The sequence below is a fragment of the Rhipicephalus sanguineus genome, chromosome 5 (assembly GCF_013339695.2).
Source record: "Rhipicephalus sanguineus isolate Rsan-2018 chromosome 5, BIME_Rsan_1.4, whole genome shotgun sequence".
Taxonomy (NCBI): Eukaryota; Metazoa; Arthropoda; class Arachnida; order Ixodida; family Ixodidae; genus Rhipicephalus; species Rhipicephalus sanguineus.
In genome coordinates, this window is record NC_051180.1 from 77,669,322 (window position 1) to 77,684,075 (window position 14,754).

At 47.1% G+C, this 14,754-nt stretch overlaps 1 protein-coding gene across 1 annotated transcript in view; it reads right to left on the reverse strand.

Moving 5' to 3' along the window:
- Positions 1-10,612: 10,612 nt before the first annotated feature.
- Positions 10,613-14,754, reverse strand: part of LOC119394730 (uncharacterized) — a 37,187-nt gene continuing 33,045 nt past the window's right edge. Inside the window, exons 5-7 of the mRNA XM_049415968.1 lie at positions 12,839-13,093; positions 12,228-12,338; positions 10,613-10,843 (exon numbers count right to left, since the gene is read on the reverse strand). Of these exons, the coding sequence (XP_049271925.1) occupies positions 10,613-10,843; positions 12,228-12,338; positions 12,839-13,093 (597 nt within the window). The remainder of the gene's footprint in view (positions 10,844-12,227; positions 12,339-12,838; positions 13,094-14,754) is intronic.

The following is a 14,754-nucleotide window of genomic DNA, read 5'->3' on the forward strand; positions in this document are numbered from 1 at the left end:
CTTGATCTGAGAGAGTGAATGTATAACTTTCCCCAACTACTGCACAAGCGCGTGTGTGGAAGTGAAACAGACATTGCTTTCTGTAAAATTTATATGTATATCTGACTGCAGCAGCTGTAGGATAATTCTGTCGCCCGCTCTGGATAAATTATATATATCTGCTGTGACCGCATCTAGACAAAAATATATTTGGCGTACACCCGCTGTCATTTTCCTCGCATAACCTGTCTGTGTAGGTAAGGGGGGGGGGAGTTAAGAGAGTGATGGTTCGTGCTTACACAGAACCGTAATGCATCGCAGCAACCGCAGCTGCGTCGCATGTCACGAACGAGGTACTAGCTATGCACGTCCGATGTTGATCCTAGCATCAGGAGAGATGGCTAAGTAATTTGGTTTCCTGTTTTATCTTTGCTTTCTAGCTAACGCAGCACGAACACTCATTTTGCGTAAAAGTCATTCGTAGGGTGAGCGGTCACTTTTACAAACCAGTCGCGCTTTAAGGCGAAAGCCTTAGATCCCTCATTAAACGCAAAATTTGACCGTCGGCGTCAGCGGCGTCAACACGAGTAATGCTAAAAATCATCAAGTGATGACTGCACATGTTGACGTCATCATGAGGTCACAGATATCCACAATATATGACGACATAGCGACGTCACTATGACGTCATCATGACGTCAGATAACTTGATGTCCCATGATAACGTCACTGCATATTATTGTCCCTTGGCCAAACGTGTGCCGATGACGGAGGCAGTGCAAAACCAGGTGAGGTGCAGAGAGCTTGCAATGCCTCTGATTATGGAGGCAGTGCAAAACCACGTTAGGTGCAGAAAGCTTACGGAAGGGGGCGGGGGAGGAGCAATACATCGACTGAGAAGAAAAAAATTGCAGTGTCTTAGCTTGGCTATGTCAGGATATACGTAGCGTGAGCAAAGGTTCAGCTGATTATTCTGGGCTTTCCAGATTGTCTAGGATTAGCTTGATTGTCATGCTTACTGCTGCTCCAATGACACACACATGGTATACGTATCATGTGGCACATGCATATTTATTTTTGCTGAACGCCAGGTTGCTGCTTCATTCTTCGTACGCTGAACCACTAATTGCCAGGCAACTACTTCGGGATCCGATGACATCAGCTTCTCGGTTCTTCTGCGCCGTTGAGCAGCATTTGCGCTTTCCTCCATGGCGTTACCCGCCTGTAAACGCCAGTCCAGAGGCGCTATCAAGCGGCACCAGCGCATTGTCAGACGGCGACTGCACAGCGAAGGCGAATAGCTGCGCGCGCCATGGCTACGACGTCACCCCTCTCGAATGCGGCTAGTCGCGTGCGCCGGCGCCAGTCTGTCTGCCCGGCTACGACGCCACTCCTCCCGCTCTCCGTAGTCTCCGCCACCAGCAGCGGCAAGCCGCGCGCGGCGGCGGCGGAGAGCGCGTGAGATGCTGGCTCCGCGTTGATCCTCGCGCATGCGCAGCACGGCTCATGACGCTCCACGCGAAATCGGCTCCGGCTAGGCAAGTGTAGCTAACGCTACAAAAGAAGGTGGCTTTCGCCTTCGAGTTGTCTAAGTCGAATGCATGAGGGATCCTGGATCCTGTGAGTTTTTTGCTCACCCAGTGTAGACATGTGCGCCGGTCCCAAAATAGCCGGCGGCGGTGCGCTGGTGTTTCCACCTCCGGCGGTGGCGTGTGAACGGCGCGGGGTTTATCGGATCGGCGGCGGCGTGGCGCGGGATGGAGAAGAAAGGGGGGGGGGGGGGGAGAAAAGGAGCTTTGTGATGGTGGTGAGTGAAGAAAATCTATTTCACCAAAAGGGTGAAGCAGTGTATGCTATAGCAACATGGCATACTGTTATACGAACTAAGGCTAGCAGCGAACTCTTTTACAGCGAAAGCTGTTATGAGATCATTTCAATGGCCGTTTTTGGCGCCGTAGTTGTCCGCCGCCGCCGCCGGTGTCCGTAACCACTATCGCTCGAAATAAGAAAAAAAAACTAAGTAAGAAAAAAATTCTAGGATGGAACGGGGTTCGAACCTGGGCCCTCTGCGTGGGAGCCCAGTGATGTACCTCACAGCCATGCCGTTTTTTGTTTTTGTTTTTTCGTTATTCTGCACTATTGGGAGGGGGTGTACTTTTGGGATGTGTTGCAGAGGACAATAAACAAAGAATTTCCGTTAGATCCTCATGTAATTCGGCATTTAGCAATAGACAATGAGGACGGACTACCTTTTGACCTAATCATGATGACTGGCTTGCACAGTATATGGCGCTCACGAATGGCTGAGTTTTACAATGACCCGGAGAGAAGCCCAGCAAGACAGTATTTTCAAGAATGTATGGCCCGGTTTCTTGAGGTGGAAAAAACAAAAGAATGTGTTCCTTCATGGTTGGCCAGGGTAGAACCCCTGCTTACTATGAAGGAATTTTAAATTGTAATGTTGGTTATCCAGTGGTTGACGGTAGATGTGTGCCTAAATGTTTGTGGTGAACTCAGAGCCATGCCGGTGCTTGGAACTGCCTTGCAAGAAGACGCTATATAGGCTACATGTCCAGAAGGAACCGCATTAACATATGTAATTTAGTGTGGTAGAAGAGTGAAATAACAACCACGCACCACACAACGCGAATTCTGTAACCAGGCGTCACACAATGCGAATTGCGCAACGAGTGGGCTGTTGGATGCTTCCAACCCATTACAAGGGGCTCTGCAATAATTATTCATCGGCATCAGGCACAACAACAACAAAGTGCGCATAATACCTCACATGTTTTTAGCGGGTACCACGGCTCTCTGTTGAATGACGAAAAATGGCAGAGTGGCTGTTTCCCTACTTCAAAGAAATTATGATGAGTTATAGCGTAGTGGGTTCCTCGCAAGTGCACTTGCATTGGTTGCCAAGGAAGCCCATAAGCCCATGATCCATTTCTTCAGGGTCTCAATAAAATTCTTCCCTCCTCTCTGTCTCTCTTTCTCACATCAACGCATGTTATGTTGTATGGTGGGGGAGTGAAATAGCGACCGGGCGTCACATAATGCGAATTACATAATTGGTGAGCCGTTTAAAGCTTCCAACCCATTACAAGGGCTGAGCCACAATTCTTCATCGTCATCAGTCGTCACCTAAACAAAGTGCACATAATGCCTTACATATGGGTAGCTGGAACCTCGCTTCTGCGCACAATGATGAATAATGGCGTTGTAGGTGCTTCCCAACTTCACAAATATTGTGATTTATAGCGTAATGAGTACCTTTCTAGTGCACTTGTATTAGTAGCTCCAAGAGACTTTACAACGGGCTCTAGAAATGCCGCTATTCCAGCTTTCGCTGTGACTGTGCTGCGCTTTCCGCGCAGGCCTGGCGTTTTTTTGGTCTCGCGGGTTCGATCCCTGCCGCGGCGGTTCCATTTCGATGGAGACGAACTGGTAGAGGCCCGTGTGCTTAGATTTAGGTGCACGTTAAAGAACACCAGATGGTCGAAATTTCCGGAGCCCTCCACTATGGCGTCTCTCGTAATCATAGCGTGTCTTGGGACGTAAAACCCTAGATGTTATTATTATTATTATTATTAACTCTTTTTGGCCCGATCTCGCGTAACTCTACAAAACTCTGGTGTATGGGAATACGGCCCTACCCGGGAAAAAAGCGGTTTTCGTGCATTATCTTGTACTGGTGGACACAGCACGAAGTGGTGAAATCACAGCTCGTAGACGGGTATACGAGCCGTTTGCTGATGTCTGCCGACATAGCGAACGCGCCCTTATAGTCAAAGTTCACAGTTGCTGCTCGAGCCAGGCAGCCCCCCTACCCCGGCGAGCCTTCATGGTCCTTCGCCCAGCGAAAGACGGGCGGGGCTTTTGCTTTCTGGTTGCACAGCAATTAACGGCAGGCCTCCCACGCGGGTTGATCTTACTGCATGCGTCCTCCGTGCGACAGAGAAGGCCTGCTTGTTTCATCTCTACTTCAGCCGTGTTCCTTGCCAGCGCTCGCGAGCTTTTACTCGCGGGTAGAACATACGATGCACGCAGTGATGTTGTCGATTTGGACTTTATAGGGAACAGTACGGCTGCGGTGAAAGCCTGTCCAGGGTGTCCATATAATTGTTATCGCAATAAAGAAATGTTATTGCGATAACAATAACAGGATCGGATATATTGCCTCGCCATCGCCTGCGCGCCTTTAGTGGGCTCGGCGGCACGTCAACGATGGCTCGTGCTTACCAACCACTGCTTTTCGCCATGCAGTTTCTTGGCCTGGCGTCCTTCGGTCTACCGGAGCTGGCCCTCGGGGGCCCTGCTGGATCCACCCCGCAACTCGGGTACCGTGGTGGCCTCGCATACTCCCTTGGGACTGCGCCCTGCTCCGAGCACCTGTATTCCCCAGCACGCAAGGCTGCGCGCCATGTGCGCACACGATCAAATCATCTCCTGTCAACTATCATCGACTACCTTCCTTGCACCCGGCTATCTTGGCACGGGTTCCGGTTCCGCATCGACAACGGCGATGCCCCTTCCGCCAGGATCGGATATATTGCCTCGCCATCGCCTGCGCGCCTTTAGTGGGCTCGGCGGCACGTCAACGATGGCTCGTGCTTACCAACCACTGCTTTTCGCCATGCAGGTAACCAATAGCGACTCCCTTTTGCTAAGCGAACTAATCATAGAGCGTTAGTCGTGCTGCCGAGCCCACATTCAATTTGCACCACTGTGTATGACTGCTCTTGTATACTATGTGACTTATTATTATTGTCCGGTGATGTTGAATTGAACCCCGGTCCTAATGACAGTGTAAACTCTGAACTGCTTACCACGCTACGTCAGCTTCAGTCCGGGCAGTCAGCCATTCTAGACCAACTAAAATCTATTCAAGTAACCCTGACTGATCATGAGAAAAGATTTCTCGAAATAACTTCTAGGTTGGCCAAAATTGAATCTTAGTGCACCGAGTTTGTGGCTGCCAAAACTGAAATTTCCACACTTCGTACGGCAACTGACGCTTGCATAGCGCATGTGCCTGCCCTGACTGCCCGAGCTGACGACGCCGACAACAGGTCTCGTCGATGTAACCTTGTCTTTTATGGGTTAAAAGACACTCCTAATGAAAGCTGGCGTGAGTCCGAAAAACTAATCATTGATCACTGCATTCAGCATCTTCAGTCCCCCATTGATTCGCGTGAAATTGAACGCGCTCATAGACTCGGATCATATCGTAACGGCAGGTCAAGACCAGTCATTGTTAAGTTCGCACACTTCAAAGACAAAGATCGCATTCTTTCATTAGCGCACAAATTTAAAGGATCAAGTTTTGGCCTTTCTGAAGATTTTTCCCCTGCAACTCGACTAGCTCGTAAACGCCTTATTGAATATGGAAAGACTAACAACCTCCAGTTCAAGCTACGTTACGATAAACTTCTCTCTGGCGGCAAAACCTTCGTCTACGACCAGCAGGCCAACAAGGTAGTCGAGCGCAAATCCTAGCAGTTACCCCAGTCTAAACCTCAAACACCGCAACGCAATCGTTCTTCCATATCGTTCTTGCATACTAATATCCGTAGTGTAATTCCAAAACGTGACTCGTTATGTGGCCTCATCAGCTCATCTTCGTGTAATGTTGTTTTGCTTACTGAGACGTGGCTTAACACATCCATTCGCGATTCCGAGATCCTGCCCCTCTTTCCAGACTTCGATATATTTCGTAAAGATCGAGTCGACAGTACCCGCGGTGGTGGCGTCCTTATCGCCACAAGCCATGAACTACGATGCATCCCGATATTAATTCAATCCCCTCTTGAAATGCTATGGCTATGTTGCACTGCATCCTTCCCGCGCATCCTTCTTGGCATTTGCTATCGCCCTCCTTCTGCCGATGCCGCATTCTTGCCCGCTTTCCACGATGCGCTGGGCCAGATAACTAAGTCGTATCCTAACACGCCTGTCTTGCTCTTTGGTGATTTTAACTTCCCATCTATCGCTTGGTCAAATCTCGCTTCCACACTATCAAAAAGTAACATGGCCAGTGAATTCGTCAACACGTGTCTTACATTTGGGTTATCGCAAGTTGTCAACAATCCCACTCGCACTACTGACCATTCGGATAACATTTTAGACTTAATATTAACTTCACACCCTGAAAACCTTTCCGATATCGCGTACCTGAATGGTCTCAGTGATCATAAGATACTGCATGCTACTTTTTCATGTCACATGTCCAATCCAACAAGAATAAAAAAAAACACTCACGCTTTATGACAGGGGCGACTACAACAGCATGTCCCAAGATTTAACAACCTTTTATGATAAATTTGAGGCGGACTTTCACCACCGTTCACTTGAAACTAACTGGTTGCTGTTTAAATCTGAATTTCTGCGCCTAGTTAAAAGATACGTTCCCACCATAACAATCAGTGAACGGAAACAATCTCCGTGGTTTAACACAACACTAAAACGTCGGAACAATAAAAAGAAACGTCTCTTTCGTTCTGCTAACTCCTCTCAATCTGACTTTCAGTGGCAGAAATACCACGCTGCGGTCAAGCAGTATGAGAAGCACGTCGCAGACGCCAAACGTGGCTTTTTTTCAACCACGCTGCCCTCCATGTTGCACACTAACCCGAAACGCTTCTGGCAATGCATTAATCCCCAGGTGTCTAGCAGTGTTTTTCTCCGTGACAGTGCTGGCTGCCCTGTTCCGGAATCTGAGACTGCTGATGCTCTAAACACTGCTTTCTGTTCTGTGTTCACTAATGCATGCCCCGAAATTCTTCCTCATTTGCCACCGTCTAATTACCCCCCCCCCCCCCTTGGAAAACATCACTTTCGACGCGAACGGCATTGTTACAATTATTGAGTCATTGGCATTGATGGCATAGACGCTAAGGTATTAAAAAACACCAAGCACATCACCAGTCTCTTCCTAAGGTTAATATTCCAGCAATCCCTCTGCACTGGATCTATCCCCTCTGACTGGAAAGTTGGTAAGATAATTCCCATTTTTAAAAAGGGCGACCGTACAAATCCTAGCAACTACCGTCCCATTTCCCTCACCAGCGTTTGTTCTAAACTAATGGAGCACATTCTACATTCACACATTGCCAATTTTCTGTCATCTCTCAACTTCTTTCATCCTAACCAGCACGGGTTTCGCAAAGCTCACTCTTGCAATACTCAGCTCGCATTATTCCTGCATGATGTACATTCTAACCTGGATCTGAACATCGCCACCGACGCTCTTTTTTTGGACTTCGAAAAAGCCTTCGATAAAGTATCGCACATTCTTCTCATGCATAAAGTTTCGCACCTAAACCTACACCCCGACACCGTTAATTGGATACGTGAATTCTTGACCGATCGCCTTCAATTTGTTTCCACCAACTCATTTTCCTCGTCTCTATCCCCTGTTCTATCTGGTGTGCCGCAAGGCTCCGTACTTGGACCGCTACTCTTTCTCATATATATTAATGACCTTCCTGTTAATGTATCATATAATATACGCCTTTTTGCAGATGACTGTGTTCTGTATCGTCCAATAACAAATTCCATAGACTCTTCCTCTCTCCAGGATGACCTCCTTAAAATCCAGGCGTGGTGCAGCCAATGGTACATGTCCCTCAACGTCAGTAAGTGCTCCCACGTGTCCTTTCATCGTCGCCGTAACTATGTAGCTCCTTCTTACTCTCTCAACAACAACATATTAACCCAATGCAAGGCATTTAAATACCTAGGAGTACATATATCTAGTGATCTGTCCTGGGCCCATCATATTCTCCAACTAATTCCTGCAATCGCCTATTAGGTTATCTACACCGTAACCTATCATCAGCATCCCCTGCAGTCAAACTACTTGCATATAAAACATCGATTCGATCCAAACTAGAATATGCCTCTGCTATTTATGACAATCACCAAGTCAATATAAACAATTCCCTTGAATCAGTCCAGAACCGCGCTGCCAGGTTCATTCTTTCCGATTATTCCTACAGATGAAGTGTATCCGCCCTAAAATCCCAGCTCTGCCTCCCCTCACTTTCTTCTCGCCGCAAGACTGCTCGTCTAATATTATTTTTTAGGTTTTTCCATTCGCTGCCTCCAGGAAACCAAATCATCGTTCCTGCACATCGTTCCACTCGCACCAAAATGCTGTATATCTACCACGTGCACATACGACCACCTACCAACGTTCATTTTTCCTGCATACTGCTGGAGAATGGAATGCCCTTCCATCCGATATCGCCCTCATCACCGACATTTCTCAATTCAAAGCTGCCATTGAAGACCATCTTTCAAGACATGAAACCTAACCTGACCCGCCAGTTTTTTCGTTCGCCCACCCCTCATGTAATGTCCCATGTGGGACCTTTGAGGTATTATGAATAAATGAATAAATGAATAAAATGTACAAAAACCATACAAGAGGGCTCGCCTTTTTTCTGGAGAGCTGCATCGTCTCCACTGTAAGGAGTTCGTCCGTTGGAAGAATCAAATAATCCAAAGCTTTTTCCATTGTTTTCGTTACCACTACCTTCACTACCCTTTTTACAGGCGATATCTCCTCGCGCCACATATTTATTTAAAGCCCGCGTACAGTGTCAGCACTAAGCGTTGAGGCTATCAGGATTTCGCGCTTGTCGGCTATATACACCATGTTATCTCCGCTTGCGAAGTCGGAAACGCACAAAATGGAGGGAAATCAGTTGATTGCGCACGATATATAGTCACGCGAGACAAGGAAGAAAGGCTGGGCGGCTCCGTGGCAAAGCAGGGTGGGAGACAATTCACAAATTATGTTTCGCGTGTATCTAACAATCGAGAGCGCGTACTCTAATGATGTCACACGAATCACTGTTGTGGCGTCACGAAGTGCGCCAAAAAGACGAGAAACGCCAAGTGAGAATAACGCACTCGATTTTGTATTTTCAGAGCTTGTTTTGGGGCCCTTTAAAAAGAGAGGGCGTGCAGACACGGACACAAGAGAGTAGTCAAGACACCACAAACGCCGCTACCGACTGAAATATCGTACAGCTGCGGAAAAGAAGGTAGCCACAAATACTTCTCTGCACATTCCCAGGCAAGAGACGATACCTATTAATCAGGTGCGCGTGGCGGTCTATACGTGAGAGATAACTATTCACTCTTTTGATTTCTCTCTTGTGTCTGTTCGCCCGCCGTGTCTTTTTAAGATGAACACCGGCCAACTAGCTCAGCGATCTGTTATTGTAAGTTTCTTATTGCCTTTCCTTCTATATTTATTTACCGATTTACTCTAGTAAAAACGAAAGAAAGAAAGTGTACTAACGCATCGATATATATTACTTATCTATTTTATTGATCTATGGAAAGTGTACTGGGTTCAAGACTCCACGCATATGCTATGCAGCGAGCCGTGTCGTCGCCCTTTAAGGCTGGAGGACGCTGCAGAGTTGAGGTCAGGCAATACTCGGAAAACTTCTGAAGGAGAGAAAGATACGATTTCCGGGGAGTTATTCTCGATGTGTCCATCGAAAGAAGATGCCACAGTCCATTTCGCCAGAGTGCATTCAGTTACTCGAAAAGCGCTGAGCCGTGATGTCACCTCGCTCTTGACCCCGTCGACGCACCAACCCGCCAGCACCTTCCCATCGTAAGAAGAAAGTGGACGAAAATGTACAGAAACAGGAACTTGTCAAGCCTGAACTTGCATATAAATGTGTCCCAGATGTTTGAGAACGATGCAGGGAATGCGTACCGACCTTCTCAGGTGCGTTAGATGGGCGGCCACATTAACCTATTTTGATGGCTAGTGCGATTAGACTTTATGCACGGCCTCCGAAATGTGCACCCGAAAGCGAATCTCTAGGGGCTCCGTTCGTTGCGTTGAAGCGCATTACGTTCCTCAATAATAATATCTGGGGTTTCACGTGCCTTTAGCCTTGCCATCCAAGACTCATTCTGTGTCTGAAATAAAATCAATCAATCGATAAAAAATTACGATATAATTATGAGAGACGCCGTAGAGGAGGGCTCCGGAAATTTTACCATCTGACGTTCTTTCACGTGTACTGACATCGCACAGTATACAAGCCTCTAGCATTTCGCCTCCATCGAAATGCGACCGCCGTGGTCGGGATCGAACCCGCGACCTTCGGGTCAGCAGCCGAGCACCACAACCACTGCTCCACCGCGGCGGACCATTTCGTCCTTCTCATCAGTGTCGACAGTTGTGAAAGCTTCGTGATGTCAAAATGAGAAAAGAAATGGAAACAGAGGGCGCGCTGCTCGCCGAGCTCCCGCCAATCAGCGGTGGCTGGATAGTCCATCACATAGAGACATCGAGAATAGCTCCCCCGGTGATGTGTTGTATTTTATGTCCTGATTCCCGGTTCATATTAAAAGAAAATACAAACGGCGGCGCACCGCAATTATAGGGCGGCGGCGGAGGCGGCGGCGGCGTCATCCCTCTCGGTACTTCGGCGGCGGCGCGAGCGGTGTGAGCAAAAACAGGAGGCGGCGGCGGCGCGGCGCGGCGGCGCACACCTCTAACCCAGTGTCCAACCACAATATAAAGTATATTGCTTCTCATTATAATATTATGGCACATGGTGTCAACATAGCATCTTTACTGAAATTTCCTTCTACATCACAGAAACTCGAGAGCTTCTTCAACTTCCTCCTGCGTAGCAAAGTCCCCGATGTTCTTTTTGGAGTACCCGTAGTAGTTATCTCCTTTGAAAGCATCTTCCAACTCGTCCATTTTGTTCCAGAAGGCATCGTAGTCAAGTGGCGGCGCCTGTCCACCAAACTGTGCAGGTAGTTGCTCCGGTGAAATGTCCTTGTGGAGGCTCTCGAAATTTTCTCCGTGAAACTTAAACTTGGAAAAGACAAAAAAGTTGGAAAAGATAAAATTAGATGGAAAGTCGGGCAACCGCAGACATCCGTCTTTTCGTGTCTAGAAATGGTGCCCGAGTACGCAAGCTTTGTTCGTGGAATCTGGCATTCGCTTGGAGACCTTCTTACTAAGTGTCCGAATATATTATTTCCTTACCGCATAGGAAAGCAAGCATTTACGCTGTGTGAATATTCCCTTGGTATGGCTTTTAAACTGTGATAACACTAGTTGGGATACTACCACCCCTGTAAAGCCATTTTCGCCTCATAGCACACGCACGTCTGGCGGATTAGAAGTAGTTAACTTCGACGTAAAAGCGAAAAATGGCGCTGTGAGCGCGTGGTGGCGCAGTGGCGCCGCTTGGCGGGAAGCAAGATTATCCGGGTGCTTGTGAAAGGGCACTTTCTCTCTTTTGGGGTTCGGCGTGATCGGCGACGGACGGCCCTCGGGGAGGTCTGTGGGTTCGATACCGCGGATCGGGCTCACGGACTCCTCGTGGTGAGTCGGACGTCGGCGATGCCACATTTGCGGTACATTGTATGTATTATGTTGTTTTGTGTGGGATATATGTATCTCTGCTTGTTTTATTGTCATTGTATGAGGTTAATTCGCGTGTTACTGTTTACGTATTAGATTCGGCTGTCGAGCTCAACATTGTAAAAGTTGGTAATAAATGTCCACGTGTTTGTTGCGCAATGGCGTGACGGTGTCCGAGTCTTCCATGAGCGCGGCTTTTCAGGCCCTATAGTACGTATACAAGCTTCGCGCACGCGAAATTTAATACGCGAATGGTCCTGTGTTTTTTTTCCCATTGTTTTGTAATAAACTGTATGAGCGCAGCTGCAATTTCTGCAAAGATGAGCAGCCGGCAGGCACCTCATCTATGAAAAAATGTGTCTTAATATAAATTGAAATATAACAGTTGTTTGTTAGCTGAACTACAAATCACAGCGAGTCACTGATACTCGGTAAGCACACTATCACATGTGGGTCGTCGCATGTCGAACGCTGATGGAATAAGCGTGTAAGCTGTGTCGGTATAAATTACCACTCCTGTATTCACCAGGCGGGGAAGTTCTTGAATTCCTGACTAGATAGTGAGATAGGACTAGATAGATTAGGTTAGATGGTCCATCGATCATAGAGGCCACGTCATACAGCACACTGGCTAGCGCAAAACGAAGAAGAAGAAAAATAAAGAAGCTTGCGCACACAGACAAAAGCAACGTATGAAATAGACAGAAATACATACATGGAAAGCGTTCACGCTATGAAAAAAAAAAGAAGAAAGCAAGAGACGTTAACCAGGGCGGAACCCAGTTGGCTACTCTGCACAGGAGAAAGGGCCAGGAGAAAACGCGCTTACCCTTCTAGTCAGCTTAGTCTTCAAGAAGGGCTTCATGATACCGTACAGGATGTCGAAAGCCTGTGTCTGCCGCACTACGTGGAAAGCTTTCAACCTCGATGGCATGCTGTCCTGAAAGGTTTATCATTGTAAGTTATTAGAGAAAATAAAAAGAGGTCGGAAGGAAGACAGGCTCTGTCATTGCAGTACATGATAGTTTATTTGTTCACTCGTTGAAGGGCACCAGCAGCTTAAAAGCAATCCACAACTTCTGTTTCGGCAACGCCTCGCAAGTGGATGTTGAATCACCCGGACAGTGAAGACGGGATTTTCAGATTATCCACATAATAATAAATAGTAAACGCGCAATTCGGGCAAAATTTTAACCCCCTTCAAGGACTTGCTTATGCGGTTCCCTAACTGGCTACTGCAATTTTTTTTTCCACAAGTATTCAACCTGTTATGTTGGTCAAAGCGTCCCATTCGCTCTATCGCACGTAAAGAGAACAGATTCAAATCCGTGTTATAATAAGTTATTTTCAAGTTGATATGTTTTATTCTATTTAATTTATATGAAAACATACTTCACAGTGTACACAGTCATTGTGAGTCACACGACCAGTTCTTCTCACCTGCACATATTCCAACCCCTTCTTGATGAGTCCAGGCTTCAAATACAACGCGTTTTCTACGCGAAAGTCGTGGCAGTCCAAGAGCAGAACCAAACCGAGAGTCTGCGCTGACGGATCCGACGTCATGAGTTCTAGGCACATGAGGCAGGCGCGTTGAAAGACAGCGTGCGTCACTTCGCATGGATTCCACGTGCCTGAAGTGTAAAGAACAGTATGATGAACGCATAATGTTGTTATAAGGAGCTTTATGCATTCCTTCCAAATATACATTTTGTTTCTGCGACGGCATCAAGAGATTGAAAATAAATTTGGCTTGTATCCATTCTGTCCGATCCATTGGTTCCATTATGTAATAATAGGATTGATTGATTGATTGATTGATTGATTGATTGATTGATTGATTGATTGATTGGATCATTCATTCATTCATTCATTCATTCATTCATTCATTCATTCATTCATTCATTCATTCATTCGACGTCCGCTGTTACCAATGGCGACATGCAGCGACATATTTTGTAGTTTTCGCAGCATCTCGTCACCACTAGTGTAGCCAGAAATTTTTTTTCGGGGAGAGAGAGGGGGGGGGGGTGTTTCAGCCACCGTCGGGGGGGGGGGGTCGAGGGGGCTGAACCGACCACCCACCCCCACCCCCCGGCAACGCTAGTGCTCGTCACGCCTACTCAGTTCGTTCTTGTCAGAAAGGGAGGCAAAGCAAGTTTTCACGACAGCTTTGTCACCATTTCAGCCCAAGCCTGTTAGGCAGTGTCTCTTTCGGAGTCGCATGCGCTCACATCAGAGCTATCTAATTTAATTCCTAACGCTAAGCCGCCGTTCTGGCCAATTGTTGCATGGTGTTGTGTTACACACAGGCTCTGAGATTCGTGACGTCTGTACGGTTACTTCGGAGGCCAGAAAAGAACAGTGCTGCATTGGGCGAGGTTTACGTTGTGTGCATCGGACGAAAATTCTTCTTCGACGCATTGTAGCGTGAAGAAAGCGTCGGCGGCTCAATAGAGCTATAAGTATTTAAGAGATGTGAATGGGACTTCACACAAAACCAATTAGCGCTAAAAGGACAGATGACAAGGTGAAGAAAACAGACATGATGCGGCGTTACAACACTTGCTGCGGACTTGTACAGGCCTGCAAGAGGCCTCCGTGCAAGAGGCCTCAAGCCTGGCTGACAACCCGACCTCGATAGCTGGGTTCACGCACCTTTTCTACCGTTCACTCTTAGACTTTATACACGAAGCAAACGTGCATGTGTATTTTCGATACCGCGTATTACTATGCCTACGGGCACGCTTTCTAAATAAAAAAGAACGACGATAACAGGCTTCTTATCATCATTGTATACACGTATGAAAACGATGATGTAGGTAGTAAACATCGCACAGATCCTAATTAGGTGTGCGCCAGTCAGGACACGGTTGGCGGTGGCGGAGAACAAAGCCTATAGGACATGCATGGCGACACTTCTAACGAGATCGTCCGAAGGACAACGCGAACACGCTAACTTGTAGACGCATTTATTTAGACACAGTTCCCAGCCAGCCATTTATGTCACATGTGTGTACTGAAAATATAGAGCAAACTGATCTTTAACTTTGTCAAGCCCACTTAGTGAATATGAGCGGTATTCGTTGACAAAAACACTTCTAAAAATAATGCAAATGAGATAGGCGAAAAATGCTGATGTTTCTGTACATCACTTCAGAGCCCAAGGAATCGATGAAGTCTTGAATAGTGTCGGCCTATATAATGGTCTCTAACAACCTTGGCTACTCTTTCCTACAGGTTTATTGTTCTTAGTATCGTGGTGCTAATTTATCAGGCATGACTAGCGCAAACAAATGCATTCCTCTGCTTCGAATACTGCAAGTACTTCCCATATTCGCACCTTAAACATCACT